The sequence below is a fragment of the Vicia villosa genome, linkage group LG1 (assembly GCF_029867415.1).
Source record: "Vicia villosa cultivar HV-30 ecotype Madison, WI linkage group LG1, Vvil1.0, whole genome shotgun sequence".
NCBI classification, from domain to species: domain Eukaryota; kingdom Viridiplantae; phylum Streptophyta; class Magnoliopsida; order Fabales; family Fabaceae; genus Vicia; species Vicia villosa.
The window spans coordinates 83,547,771-83,563,279 of record NC_081180.1 but is presented as its reverse complement, the minus strand read 5'-3'; the positions used below and the strand labels follow the sequence as shown (position 1 = coordinate 83,563,279).

Sequence of the window (15,509 nt, the reverse complement as noted above, 5' to 3'; positions counted from 1 at the left end):
GCACGCATGAATGGTTCTCAAAGTGATTTCCCTCGATAAAATTAATGGAATTACAAGTTGTGAATCAACTGTAAAATTAACAAGTACAACTATAAACCATTTTTAGGAATTCAAGGTACAAGGAATTAAGAAAGTGGGGAGTACTAGTCACCCACAAAGACAGAGAAGGAATAGTTTCTACTAGATGTTTCCTGAATACTGCCCCTTTTATGCTAATCCAAGGCATATTTTCTTAATGGTATTCTCTTTCTTGCGCCTCGCATCAATTGTTCCAATTTCTGATCGTTTGTCATCTGTTTATGGTGGAAATTTCTTCATGATTAATTGAACGTTGTCAATCTTACTGTGTGAGAGTTGTCTTAATAATTTATGAGTTATTTTAAGATTTTTTACAACATCTTATGAGTTATTTAACGTTGTCAATCTTTAGGAAGTATAGTTTCTGACTATTTTTTTTATAGAATAACGATTCGTATGAAATTAATGTATTTTTTTAATATGATTTTGAAAAAATATTTTTAGATTAAATTTTCAAAAAAATCTAAGATGAAATTTACTTAAATAGTGTTTTGATGAGACTGCATTCAAAAACATTTTAAAACTTTGAAAGACATTTTTAAATTTTCAGTGTTTTTCAACCCTGTAGAGAGGGATTAAATCATTAAACTATTTATAAAAATTGACTCTAAATAATCCAAATCCAAATAAATAAGTAAAGTCAATTAAATAAATAAATAAAAACAAAATCCCATTTTCGCAGCTATGCTCCAGCTCCACATATTTTCTTCAACTCCAACACTGTGAATCCTATCTTGCTTCATCTGTCTCTTGCAAACACATCCACATTCAATTTGAAGATTACATCAGGTTATTCATTTATCTTCTCCAATTCCATTCCCTCACAGTATTCTTGTTTCTTAATTTCGCCTTTTCACTTTACAATCACATACATCTTCTATTACCAGTAATTTCTAACTAACCTCCACATCCATTTCTGCATTGAAAGTTTTCCCACCGTTGAAAACCCATTGGAATCTAGTAACCGGTTTTATAAAAAAAATCTGTTTTTTTTAATCAAATTTATGGCTTTACCATGAATGCCCATTAAGTGTTTGCTGAAATGTTTGTTCCACCTGTTTTATTATAGACTTGAAAATTCTTATGCAATTTTTGGTGTAGAGTACTGTAATTACACATGAATTAACCATCTAGATTTGAGTAGACAAGAAAAGCAGGTTATGTAATCGATAATATCATTTTGAACAGGCAATGAAGGCCTTGCGAAGCCTTGAGGTCTGGAAACTAGGAGTTGTCAACTATTTGGATGCATTAAAACTGCAAGAAAAACTGGTATTGGAAAGAAAATCCCATAAGATATGTGACACTCTTCTGTCCTTGCAACATCCTCCTACATACACTGTGGGCAAAAGACAAACGGTTCACAATTTACTCATCCCCCAGTCAGAATTGGAACAGATTGGAGCTGAACTTCACTATACTCAACGAGGAGGAGACATTACATTTCACGGTCCACACCAAGCCGTATTATATCCTATCATTTCGCTTCGTGACGTGGGACTCGGTGCGAGAAGATTTGTAGAAAAGATTGAGTTAACTATGATTGAATTGGCAGGTGTATATGGTGTGAAAGCTTGTCCTGGACAAAGGTGTGAGACGGGAGTGTGGGTTGGAGAAAGGAAGATAGGTGCAGTTGGTGTACAGATATCGAACGGAATCACTTCTCATGGTATGGCATTTAACATTGACCCTGATTTAAATTACTTTAGGCACATTGTTCCGTGTGGAATTGCAGATAAAGAAGTGACATCTTTGAGAAGGGAGACGGGTTTTGACCTTCCCAGAGAAGAAATAATACAAGAGGAGTTGATTTCATGTTTCGCAAGAATCTTTGGTTATGATAACCTGATCTGGAAGGAAGGTGCTTCTATATTGTCTGATAAGAACGAAACTGAGTGAGACATAGCTATATTTGTCAGTAGATAGTTGTATAACAGTTATTCATTTCTTGTATTATTTTGAAGTATTTAACTAATAAAGTTATTGTTTATTCTACATATATTTATTCACGTTCTTTCGCGCTTTTGTCTTTATCATAGGTTAATTAGGCAAAACCTATATATTCTGCTTTTACTTCTTTCTTAGTGAGTTCTATACATAAGCAAGTAAAAAAACAATATAGTAAAGGATGGAAACCAATTAATTTCAGGTGATTAGTCACATGATCCATATTAGCATGTGATGGAAACACTACAGAAGTGTCAGAAAAGTATGTGATTTGGTCAAGGATCACATGACAAGCTCCTTCATTCCATGTTCTACTCCACAACACAACAAATATATGGCAGATCCAATAATCCATTATCCATGTACCTTCCTTCTCTTTCCTCTTCCTTAAATCTGAATCATTCACACAACTATTCTTGCTTTGTTCTCCACACTTTAAGATACATAAACATGAAAGACACCCTTTCATTTTAGACTCCAACTTCAAAACATTCTTATGGGATAATTCCAACAGTCGTCGTTTGTTTCAGCTCAAGCCTGCCATGATTACCACTCAACGTGTTTTTTTGGGTCTCTTTGTTTTGATGCTTTTAAATTTCATGACATGTTCTATAGTTTTGATCAATAGTGAAACTAGAAGTAATCTTATAGATAGTTTTCTGTCGCGGAAGCTGCTAGTTCATGTCTCCTCCTTCACTGCAAGTATAGATAAGTTGGAAATATCTTATGAAACCACACAGAGTTCTGTCAACACAAGTTTAAGGCAATCTCCTGATAGCAAATCAAATCCAATTCATAACAAGCGACTTTGACATCTATTAAGTCTGGAAATCTCAAGGAGGAATTAATTTTGCAATTTCCTAGTTTTGTCCAGCTAACTGTTGATTAGGTAGGAAAGCTGGATTTGCAATCAAGATTGCACTAGCTTCTAGGACTTTGTTGAATTTTTATTTTGCATTGAACTACAAAATGAGTTCTCATCTGATGTAATGGCCTCTAATGGGAGCATATTATACTAGAAAATTAATTACGCAGCATTGTTATGTACTTGTATTTTATTAGATTAGATTTTTTGCCGGAGAGAGATTTCAGACTAAAAGAGTTCATTTCTAGTTAGGATGAAAACTGTAACATAACCCAAAATAATCAAGCATGATGCTGCAAACCATTTTATTATAATCTTTCTAAATTGAAACAGGTAACAGTTTCTTGCTTCAACAGAAGTTCCAAAACATGGTTGCTTTTTTAGGCGTCCACTGTCACATGGACAGTTTCCAAAGAAAATCCTTTCCTTACACTTATATTCATTGTTTTGGAGTATTTGGTTAGAGGATGTGTAACAGTAACATCATAATCCCCATAATATAGTGAAATATCTATAATTCCTCTTCTATCTGCTATGTCTGTTTGAGGACCAGTTCCCCACTCGCGAATCAGCTTGTCCACAACATCTCCGGCAGGAGTATTTTTAAAATTTGAATCTGCAAGTAATGTACTGTCGAAGCCAGCTTGTTCTGGCCCTACAAACATTATAATCCCTTGAACAGCAGGATGAGAGAAACCCTCTCTTAGTACGTCTTCAAAGTACTCTGCCTGCCCAATAAACAAAGAATGAGAAAGAAACGTTCCGTTTCTGATTTTCATGTGATATAATCTGGCCTGTAATGGCTACGAAACTAAATGTTCTCGTCATATACCTGATTTGGCTGAGCATCCACACTGACTTCTGTGAGCCATATAGGAAGTCCAGTTGCGGCAAGAAGATCTAGACCTGACCTCATGTAAGCAAGGTTTGGCACACCCCTTGGAAAATGGCCTTGCAACCCTATGGCCAATGATATTCCATCAATTCCTGGAAATTGCTGAATCTCTTTAAGTTTCCTGATATAATTGGTTGGGCTGGCATTCTTATCCCCAACGACCTCAATGGTGTTATACTCATTCATGAACATCTCGGTATTTGGATCAAGACGGTAAGCTGCTAAATAATATTCTGCAGAGATATTTTCGCCAAGTTTGTCCTCAAAAAAGTGGAAGTGGACATTCTCATTCACGACATCCCATGCAATAACTTGTCCTTTATACCTTGAGACAACAGAATTCATTCTTTTATCAGCTGCTACTCGTAATTCGTCAGGAGACAAGGTCAAATCCCAATGAGGTTGACGTCTTGGACTGTCCCAGAAAATGTTATGACCTCTTACAAAAATGCCATTTTCTTTAGAAAATTGTAACATGGCATCTGGGATGGTATAGTTTTCGTATCCTTGAACTATTTCTGTACTATACCACTTCATCTCGTTGGTGAAAGTTGTGTATTTGAATCTTGAAACAAACCATTTCTGGTAGTCTTTGTTTGTGAGGATATAATGATTCATCGCACATCCAAATGGAAAATCTGCCCTTGTTTGTTTGATAACAACGGTTGCCCCTTCCAACGCTGTTCCGTTTGGATGAGTAACCTGGAATCTCACCCTTCTCTTACGTACCTGCAGTTTATAAATTGCAAAAATTGTTAATACCTTTTTTTCTTTCTGCTATACTTCTACTACTGATTTTCACTGCTATCAAGTTCATTTCTCTTGATGACAACATGCTTATTGGGATCTATGTGAAAATAACATAAGAGCCAGCTTACCCCCTCAACGCTGTCGCGTTGGTGTAATCGCCATTGCTTTCTGGTGAATGGTTGTAAGGACACACTATCAGCCCATAGTTCCACAGTTGGATTCTCAATCTGCATTGCTAGTAAATTTCAGATAACAAAATACGAAGAAATTTAGCAAAATAAGATCAGATAAAAACCAATTCACCTCAAATAGAATCTCAACATGCCTTGAAAACTTTGCAACTATGCCCCCTTTTAGCAGAGACCAGCAACCATGCTTGGCTATCACACGACCACCATGTACCAATTCACTTTCATTCGTTTTAAAAACAACCGAAACAAACTCATTTCCTTCACTCAGCTGAAACCAAGCTGAAATGTGAAAAATGTTTTACAAAACTAACTTAATGAATCACCAGCACTGTATAACATTCATCAAATAACCATTAACAAAAGATAAACAGAAGTTACCAGAAAAAATGTATATCAATCCTTTCTTCAGATGAACCTTCTGCGAGAAACCATCCAATGCTCGTGTTCTGTTGCGAGAAACAATGAATCGATTGCCATCATTTGATATCCGTTCCTCAATTGTTCCATTTCCAACCACAGTCCAACCCTTTATGTTATGATCAAACCCTGGATTTACTATAATGCCTCCTCCATATTGTGCCCTATGAGGTTCTTTTAAACACTGCATCATTTCAAGACATTGGCAACACAAGTAAGTTAATATTATTTGCTGATTGAAAACTTCTATAAGGTTTAGACTAAAATCACCTCTGTAGTAGCAGAATAATCATAATGTTTAGAATGCAGATGAAACCCTGCACGTGTTAAAAAGATACATACATTATTAGAGAAAAGAAACATTAAAATGAGGGAGAGAGAGGAGAAAAAGGAACCTGAAGAAAGGAGTAGAAGGCAAGATACAGAGAGCAAGAAAATGCATAACTCTGCTGCAGCAACAGCCTTCATCTTGTGACTAATCAAACAACAATGCACTGACCAATTTATAGCAATTTTTTTCATGAAACATTGCATATGGTAAACTTCATTCAATAAACGTGTATTTTGTATAAGCCTTTTATTTATTTTATGATATTCAATAAAAAATATTATAAAACTCAATTAAATTTTATGGTATTGAATTAAAACAATCACGAGTTTTATAGGGTAATGAAATTGGTCGGTAATTGTGATTTCTTATAATTTATAAAAATGTCTATTTTCAATGGAGTGAATTTTAAAATACTTTTTTAATTAAAAATATATTCAATAATCTCACTATTTTCAAGCACTTTCTAGACTTTCTTCTATCATGATACTTCATATTATATCATTATACTTTTTTTATTCACTTTGTTTTTTTTTATTATTGTAATTTATACTATATTATTTCCTTTTCTATTATCATGTTTTATTTTATATTATTTTTCTTTTCTATCATCATGTTATATTTCTAGTTTTTTATTATCATTTTCATTTATACAAGTCTATTATTATTATTTTCTTACAATATTTTTTTCACATTATAACCTTCCAAATCTTAAACATATATCCAAATTATTGCTTATATTTTTTGATATGGTGTTTTATTATTTTTATAATATCAATATTATTGAATTTCATAAGTAGGTATTTTTCTATTTTTCTATTTTTTTTAAACATTATCATTTAGTAATTTTTACTAAATTTTTTTATAATTAGAAAACAATAATTATTTTTTTGAAAACGAATTATTGAATCTCTAAGATTCATTTCTATTCAATTTAATAACATTAATGTAATCGAGATGATACAAAATACTTTCTATTTTTTAATTTTAATTTACAATTTTTAAGCCAACACCTCAATTTAATTAAAATATAAACAACACTTGTTTGACATGTGCAATACTTGCTAATTTTCTTTGCAAGGAATTGTGTTATGGTACATCAAATAGCATCTTACTTATCTCAGTGTTTTAAAAGTCGTATCGGTCATCAAATCGAAGAGGATATTAAATTATTGGTTCATTGGTCGAACCACTGGGTCATTGGTCAAACCGCGTGACTAAATTGAATTAAACTGGATAACTCGGTTGAATAAATCGGTCTCTATTGCAAAAATATATGTTTATTAAATTGGTCGAACTGGATAACTCGGTCACTAAAAAAATATCACGACACCTACAATTATTAAATTTTAAAATATCATAATTTCACATGTTTATTCTTTACATTCAAATTCTAAATATAATCATCACTTATAATAGAATAATACAAAATATAAATTTAAATAAATTTTGAAGTAGGTCTAATTGCAAAGAGGGAAATGTTGTTCCAAATACATTTTGAATAAAGTATAATTTTTTTAAAAATAAATTATAAAAACGACGTCGTTTTGTGTTGAAAAAAATATGCATTTGAACCGCCGATTCATCGATTTTTTCCAGTTTTCACTGATTTTGGCCACTTCTTACTAGTTCAACAACATATCTGATCCAACAATCAAACCAAACTGATGAACTCTTCGGTTCCCAGTCCGACCGACCGGTTCAGTTTTTAAAACACTGGACATAAGTACAAGAATTCACCTAAGCTACATCAAAAGCGAATACATATACTTCATGTCTAAACATAAAATTTTAAGAACACACAACGGAAAAATAGGATAAACATGAAGTAAGGTAATACTATCTCAGCAGAGTCCTACTAAAATCACAAGTTGATGTCCGTCGTCATTATACGATTTTTATGAGAAAATTTGGATGAGTTCGGAAGAATTATGACAAAAAGCCATGTAAAAGTATGGGTGTAAGCGGATTAGAAATATCCAATTAAACGACAATCCAATTCAAACCAAAATAAAATTGATTGTTTTTGGTTCGGTTCGAAAACCAAACCAAACCAATAAAAACCTATGTGGTTTGGTTCGGTTCTCGATTTTAATTTTTAGGAACTATCAAATCGATGAACTGAACAAATAGAAATAATTACGCTCTAAATCTTTTATTTCACCAATCATTAAGCCCAAATTTTGCATCGATCCAAGAGTTCTCCATCTTTGTTTACACTTCGTTCCTTTTAGTAAAACAGACATCTAGAATCAAACTCCAAAACATAGAAAGTAGAAACCATAAGTCACAAAAAATTTGCTTTCTTAAAACTATTTCTCTCTCTGCCCGCCACCATTGTAGCTCTCACTACCGTCATTCTGATATACAATGGTCGCCTTCTTCGTGTTCAAGTTCTCTTAGTTAATTTTCATTTTTTTTACTTTTTTGTTTCTTTTTCATCAACAAATTTCCTTTTAGGCTTGTATCAAAATAATTTTGATATGTGTTTGAGGTGTGAAACATCTTAATTGATGTGTGTTTTATTTGTTAAGCTTTTAAATCTCTTTCCAACATTCTGATTTCAAGCGTTAACTTTTGAATTTGATAGTGAACTTATTTTATAATGCAATAGAAATCATGTCACTATTTCGTATGGATTAAGAGCAACTTCTAATTTGTTTGGAAAAAAAAGCATGAAATGAATTACATGAAATGTATTATGTTAAAAAAATAATAGCTTAAAATACCCTGAAAAACACGATAGTGAAGAATATCCTAATGAATATAATGTTTGGAAAAAAACATTATAAACCGATTAACCAAACCAAACCGGTTAAAAACTAGTTTGGTTTGGTTTCATTTTTAAAAAATGTTAAAAACCAAACTGATGGAGATATCATCGGTTCGAACATTTTTTTGACAAAAAAACTGGTCCAAACCGATTCGATTACACCCCTATGTAAAAGTATAAAGAATTGGGCAAAAAGCCAAGATAAGGAAGAAACAAGGACATAGTAAAATTTGTGAAGAATACGAAGGATTTTCTTATGGTATTTTCATGCCTGTGATACTTCCTATCGCGGCGCAATGAGGCTTGTATCGCGGCGCGATACTAACTTGTCGCGTGAGATGAGGCGTTGTAGAGTTTTTTGGTTCTTTTGACGAGGGGGACTCTTGAATGATGAAGAATGTGAGTTGTTGTGTTTGAAGATATTATGAATTTTCTAGGAAGGAATGAGATTGGTTTGTGAAGAAATAGGATTTAGGGTTTGCTGGGTTTTGGGATGAAGGTAGGTCTTGATTTTATAGGTTTGACAAATGAAGGCAGTTCTTGATGGATGAAAATTGTGGTTTGGTGTGGTTGAATATTGTCCGAGTTTGTGGTTCTTGAAGTATGAATGTCCTGGTTGAATGTTATATGAATGTTGAGAGAGGTGCAGAGAATAGAGAGAGAGAAAGGAGGGGAGAGAGACATAGAAAATAAAAGAAAATATAGGATAATAGTGTTTATCAAAGAGATTGGAGATACAATGGAAATTTAGAGAGCCAGAGACGAAGCAACACATAGCAAGGAAGAAAATAAGAAGATCAGACTTGTCACATTCTACTGATACCATGCTAAGTTGTCAATATACTGACAGCTGTGTCATTATTGACACTAGAAAGAGAAATGAAAAAGAGGAAATTATTATTAATTTCAATTAAAATTTACATCTCCATTAAGTGGTCTAAACTGCAAGTTCTCTAACTAATTAAAAACAGCTAGTAAACTAAATAATATAGTTGTTAAAGTATGACTTAAAACCATAAGTGATGAAGAAAAGAAAACATGTTTCGAGATTGTCAAAATTCAGGATACCAAAAAGCAACAAGAGTGTTCGGTTCGAGCGATTCGTGGATATCATGTTTGGCTTACTCGGTTTGCGGATCCATTTATTTAATATTAAAATATTGGATATAAAAATTTAAAATAATCTAAATTAATATAAAAATATTATAAGATATTTATAATATTTTATTTTAATAATTAATGGGTTTTGGTTTGAACTCTGTTATGGATCTATTGAGTTTTAGTAATTATAAATATGTATCTCTTCTATATTATAATGTGACAATTTTAGAGCTTTAGAGCAAAAGGGAGAAAACAAGGATTTTAGGTTTATGCAAATATTTTAGAGTTATCTTGAAGGTTTAGATAATACTTCTTGATACCTTGAGTTTGCGTGATTCATATATTGAGAGTTAGAGAGGTTGGGAAATACTTGGATAGAAAATAGAGATTTATTCTTGGGAGCCTTCAGGGTTTGTTATTTGGAACTCTAAAGCTGGAAGCTATTTTTTATAACTCATTTGTAATCTCTTGTAACAACTTTCTAAGTATAGTGAATTAAAAAGCTGCTCTTTCCCCAGATGTATATCTTTTGCTCGAATCGGGTAAACAAATTTATCCATTCCTCGTGTTATTTTCTTTTGTTATATTACCTGCTTATTGATTATTATTGTTGAATTTCATTTATTTGGTTGTTACCGTTCTTTGCCCTCACATATAAAATTGCTGATTTGAATTAAATCTTGTAATTATCACAACAAATGGTGCCCACCATGTGGCAAAAGAGTATTGTTTACAAGTGAGCAATATGACTAAATGGGAGATTGCAAAATTTTCCGGAGACAACAACTTTGGGTTGTGGAAAATAAAGATGCAAGCAATTTTAACTCAAGAAAAGTGTACTGAAACTTTGAAAGAAGAGACGTTGATGGGGACAAGGCTTACACCAGCAGAAAAGATAAAGATGGTGGATAAGACCAGGAGTGCCATTATCTTATGCCTCGGGGATAAAGTTCTAAGAGAAGTTTCCAGAGAGCAGACTGCTGCTTTGATGTGGGCAAAATTTGAATATTTGACTCATCATATTTTAAATATCGTTAGTTGTTGAGTGTATATGTATCCGAAAATGGTAAAACTCTTCCAGAAATGACTCGTCCAACATTTGAAAAAAAAATAAAATCCTCCCTCCCAAGAGCAATGCTCCCAACGTAGAAGAACAACCAATTCATGCGATAATTGGAAATCCAGGGACTTCAATAACAGTTGGAGAAAACCATACTGTTATAAGCCAAATATCAATGTCGACGATACCACCAGAAGTGGCGGTATCACCACCACAAGTAACAAGTATCCCAACTACTCCCAGGGGCACACAAGCAGTAATGAGATACCCTAGGCCATCCCCCCCCCCCCAAGTTTTACAATGCCTCCTGTAAGTAAGGATTACGGCATGCCAACAATGAAGATGGCAGGCCTATAATATAGTGCATCTATGTATGTAAATAATGCAACGGCTATTGCATCCCCTATCAATCAATACCTAGTTTCAGGATGAAATTAGACAGGGGTCTCAAGCTACCCAATATTAGATGCAATTAGGAACCACTATGTCTTTTTTGATAGTAACATGTTTTGTTAGAAACTACTATGTCTGTAATGATGCATTAAGTATTTATGACTATTTTGATTGCAATATGATCTGTTAGGAACCACTTTGGTCAATCATGAACCATTATGTTTTGATGCATTTTATTATCATTGAAATGAATAGGTTATGTTAAATTACATTTGTTATGATATATTACATCAAGTTAGGTTACAACAAGTGTTAAATTACATCTGTCATCTGATATGTTATAATGGTATAAACTACAACTTGAAAACTTGCCAAAATTACACCAGCTGATATAAGCTGGTATGTTATATTAATTAGGGTTAATACCTATTTTCACCCCTGCCATATGGGCTTGGTTTGAAAAGTCCCCTGCAAAAAAAAAATTGCAAGAATGGCCTCAACAAATTTCAAAAGTTTCATTTTGGCCCTTTATCAGGCCACATCATCAAAAAGTCTGATGTGGCAACTTTTTTTTAAATTTTTTTTACTGTGCGTTTGTTGAAGTGGTGTTTTTACTTGTTGAATCGCTGATGGCGAGCTGCTTTTGTTATACGTTGTTGTTGTTGCGAGTTGCGTCTTTGCGTTCGCGTCGTGAGCTAATAATAATTGTCGTTGTGTTGTTCACGTTGCAGAAGGATTGCGAGCGGTATGGTGATGTCGCACATCTTGATTCAGATTTGAAGAATGATGGAGATGATGTTGTGCTTCGGTGATGTTTGTGTGTTGTTGAAAGTGGTGAATTCTGAGGATTTTTCATGTTTGAATTGTTGTAGCGTTAATGTTACAGTTATTTGCGGATCTGTGGTGATGAATTTCGAAGCTGCAGTTGATGTGGTGGTTGAACGACGATTTGAGGACGAGTTATTGAACTGTGAAATGTAGGTTTGAGGAAGAAGGTTGAAGGTAAGCTATGCGTACGAGGTTTGAAGGATTATTATGGGTGATGAATCTACTATTATATGTTAACAAAGGCAATTGTAGAACAAAAACTAAAGTGCAGCCTAGTGGTAAGGGTGTTTTTCATGTATGCTTTGGGTCCTAGGTTCAACACCCCATAGGACCAATTTTTTAAGCTTTCATATTTAACATTTGGGTTAATACTACATGGCATTTTTGGTAGTGCTGACTGTATAACACATAAGCAATGTGGCACAGTCAGCACTGCCACGTGGAATTTATTTTTTTTTTAAATTCTTTTATTATTTTTTTTTTAAATAAAATTTAATATTTTTTTTACGTTTTAAAAAAATATTTTTCCAATTTTTAAAATTTAATATTTTTTTAATTATTATTTTTATTATATATAAATTCGCAGGTATTTTCAAATCCGTAGGTAAATCCGCAGGTATAGTCATATCCGTAGGTAAATCCGCAGGTATTGTCAAATTCGCAGGTAAATCCGCATGTATTTTTAAAAGTAAATCCGTAGGTAATTTTAAATTCGTAGGTAAACCCGCAAGTAAATCCGTATGTAAATCCGCAGGTATTTTTAAATCCGTAGGTAAATCCGCAGGTATTGTCAAATTCGTAGGTAAATCCGCAGGTAAATCCGCAGGTATTGTCAAATTCGCAGGTATTTTTAAAGGTAAATCCCCAGGTATTGTCAAATTTTTAGGTAAATCCGCAGGTATTGTCAAATCCGTAGGTGAATCCGTAGGTAAATCCGCGGGTATTGTCAAATTCGTATGTAAATCCGCAGGTACTGTCAAATATTTTAAAAAAAAAACAATAAATTTTTTTTTTAAAAAAATCAACAAAAAAAATATTAAATTTTTTTTAAAAAAAAATTAAAAAAAATCAATAAAAAATTAAAAAAAAATAAAATTAAATTCCATGTGGCAATGCTGACTGTGCCACATTGCTTATGTGTTGTACAGTCAGCACTACCAAAAATGCCATGTAGGCAAGATTCTAAGAATCTTGGTCAAAAAAATTGATCAGGGTCAAATTTGATGGAATCTTTATTTTGCAAGGTTTGTCCAATAAGTTTTTTTTTTTAGAGGGGGGTAAACCGAATCTCGCCTATATGGCAGGGGGATAAAGTAGTATTAACCCTTAACATTTTAAGAACCAAACAATAAAATAATAATAAAAATGTCACCTAAGCCAATCATGTCATTAAAAATAATAATAATAAAATATTAAAATAAAATAAAAAGTTGTCACATCAGACTTTTTGATGATGTCGTCTAATAAAGAGCCAAAATGAAATTTTTGAAATTTGTTGAGGCCATTCTTGCAACATTTTTTTGGCAGCTTTTTTTCAAACCAAGCCCATATGACAAGGGTGAAAATAGGTATTAACTCTATTGGTTAATATTAATGTCGATTATAACCGACGCAATCTAAATTGTTACAGGCTATCTAATTATAAGCTATATTGCTATAAACTTAATAGTAATGTCAATTGGTATAAGCTGTATACTTAAAAACATACAAAAATCAACAAATTGTTTCAATTGTCAAATCAACATAACATTCATTCCAACATCAAGGATCAAATTACACAACATAACATTCATTCCAACACTTGAGTCTAAACTGATACAACACTTACACTAAACAACACTTGAGCTTAAACTAAACAACACTTGAACAACTGCATACAAAAACACTTGAACCTAAACAATACTAAACCTAAACAACACTTGAACTTCATTTCATTATTATTGATCCAACTAATGCAATTAACACCAATATGATTATTATTGCAATGTTTGGGTGCTAGCTTGAAGAAGACGATGCAATAACATTGGCGGCAAGAGCGAAAATATGAATGTATCTCTCTTAATTGAATCAGCTAGGTTACATGTGTATATATATATATTGGACCTAAAGATGCTAAAGCCCATTTAACAATATGGGCCCAAAGTAACTAAGAGCCTAATGAGATAATACTGTAATCTAATAGCCCCCCATAAGCTAGGAATATATAGAATGTAGTCCTAGCTTAGTAATATTATCAATAAAAGGTGTTGTGTCCAATGGTTTTGTGAATACATCTGCGAGTTGTTGTTGTGAAGTTACTGGCAGTAGATGAAATAGACGCTGTTGCAGCTTTTCCCGTACAAGGTGGCAGTCGAGGTCGATGTGCTTTGTACGTTCATGAATGGAGGAATTGCTTGCAATGTGTCGAGCTGAAGCATTGTCACAATACAAGTTGGAAGGTGTTTGAAGAGGTATCTTGAGTTCATGAAGTAGATTCGTTATCCATTGAATTTCACAGACCGTTGTTGCCATTGATCTGTATTCTGCTTCCGTTGAACTTCGTGAGACTGTTGGTTGTTTCTTCGATTTCCAAGAGATGAGCGATTGTCCTAAGAAGATGCAGTATCCTGTGATTGATCTTCTGGTGTCGGGGCAAGTTGCCCAGTCAGAGTCGGAGAATGCTTTGAGTTGAAGTTGTTGTGTGCTGGGAAAGAAAATGCCCTGTGCTGGGTGATTTTTAAGATAGCGTAGAACACGCAATGCTGCCTCATAGTGGATGTCTGTTGGAGTTTGCATATGTTGGCTGAGTTGTTGCACTGCATAAGCAATATCTGGACGCGTATTGAGAAGATATATTAGTTGTCCCACGAGTCGTCTGAATTTTGTTGGATCAGTCATAGTGTTTCCTTTGATTGCTGAGAGTCTAGTGTCACGAGCCATGGGAGTTTTAGCCGGTTTGCAAGCAAGGAGTCCAGCTGATGATAGTAAATCGAGGGTATATTTCCTTTGGTTGATGTTGATGCCCGTTGTGTTCCTTGCAACTTCAATGCCTAAGAAGTACTTCAATGGTCCAAGGTCCTTCAAGTGGAAGTGTGTATGCAGAATTTGTTTTGTGTTGTTGATAATTGTAATGTCATTGCCTTCGATTTGTTTGAAACCTTGGGCGACAAGTCTGGCCTTGTGCCTTTGTAAAGAGCCATCAGAGTTATATTTGGTTTTGAAAACCCACTTACAGCCGATGGTTTTCTTACCTGGGGGCAGAGTGGTGATGATCCATGTTTTATTAAGTGTCAAAGCTTTAATTTCATCTGCCATTGCCTGAATCCAGTGAGGATGGACACTGGCTTGCTTGTAAGTAGTAGGATCTGAAGTAGTTGTAATAGCTGCTATGTATGCATGATGTGCAGATGCAAGATGCTGATAAGAAATGTGTTTAGAAATATCATATAATGGGGATGAATGTGAAACATGACATATGAAATCTTTTAAGTATGCAGGGGCTGACTTAGTTCTAATGGAGTGTCTAACATTGGGAGTTTCATGGGTTTGTTCATCAGAATTAAGGGGAACTTGGTTATCAAGAGTAGTGGTATGGTCCTGAGATTGTGTATTAGTAATGGCCTCAGTGGTAGGGTTGGTAGGTTCAGGTTGTATGGTTGGGACATTAGTAGGTATGGTGGTGAGGTTATCTTGTTGAGCTGTGGAATTAGAGCTACCTGGATTGCTATATGAGTTGTGTTCTAAGTCAAAAAGGAAAGGTGTGTTAGAATCTTCAGGTTGGGGTGTTAAGTTCTGAGAATGTGGTGGTTTGAAGGGAAAAATTGATTCATAAAATATGCAGTTTCTAGAGGTAAGTAAGGATCTGTTTTGGAGGTTGAATAACAAGTATCCCTTAATGCCTAAA

The 15,509-nt window shown here is 33.8% G+C and overlaps 2 protein-coding genes across 2 annotated transcripts; one reads left to right on the top strand and one right to left on the bottom strand.

Moving 5' to 3' along the window:
- Nucleotides 1–715: 715 nt before the first annotated feature.
- On the top strand, nt 716–2,075 carry LOC131643391 (octanoyltransferase LIP2, mitochondrial-like). Its single transcript, XM_058913604.1, has 2 exons — nt 716–867; nt 1,267–2,075. Exon 2 carries the CDS (start codon nt 1,270–1,272, stop codon nt 1,975–1,977), a length of 708 nt encoding a protein of 235 aa, XP_058769587.1. The 5' UTR covers nt 716–867; nt 1,267–1,269; the 3' UTR covers nt 1,978–2,075.
- A 1,093-nt stretch (nt 2,076–3,168) lies between these two features.
- LOC131643392 (endo-1,4-beta-xylanase 5-like) lies at nt 3,169–5,673 on the bottom strand. The gene is made up of 7 exons (XM_058913605.1): nt 5,539–5,673; nt 5,414–5,460; nt 5,105–5,327; nt 4,839–5,005; nt 4,664–4,762; nt 3,723–4,514; nt 3,169–3,618 (listed from the first exon to the last, which is right to left on the bottom strand). The coding sequence occupies exons 1-7, from the start codon at nt 5,663–5,665 to the stop codon at nt 3,271–3,273; spliced, it is 1,803 nt and encodes a 600-aa protein (XP_058769588.1). The 5' UTR covers nt 5,666–5,673; the 3' UTR covers nt 3,169–3,270.
- Nucleotides 5,674–15,509: the final 9,836 nt, after the last annotated feature.

What these genes read in the sequence shown, in the direction of transcription:
- LOC131643391 (XM_058913604.1), top strand. Translation starts at nt 1,270, where the DNA reads ATGAAGGCCTTGCGAAGCCTTGAGGTCTGGAAACTAGGAGTTGTCAAC.
- LOC131643392 (XM_058913605.1), bottom strand. Translation starts at nt 5,665, where the DNA reads ATGAAAAAAATTGCTATAAATTGGTCAGTGCATTGTTGTTTGATTAGT. An exon ending in ATGTTGAGATTCTATTTGAG is followed by an intron (nt 4,763 to 4,838) that starts GTGAATTGGTTT and finishes CTAGCAATGCAG; the next exon opens with ATTGAGAATCCAACTGTGGA. An exon ending in TGGATGCTCAGCCAAATCAG is followed by an intron (nt 3,619 to 3,722) that starts GTATATGACGAG and finishes TTTATTGGGCAG; the next exon opens with GCAGAGTACTTTGAAGACGT.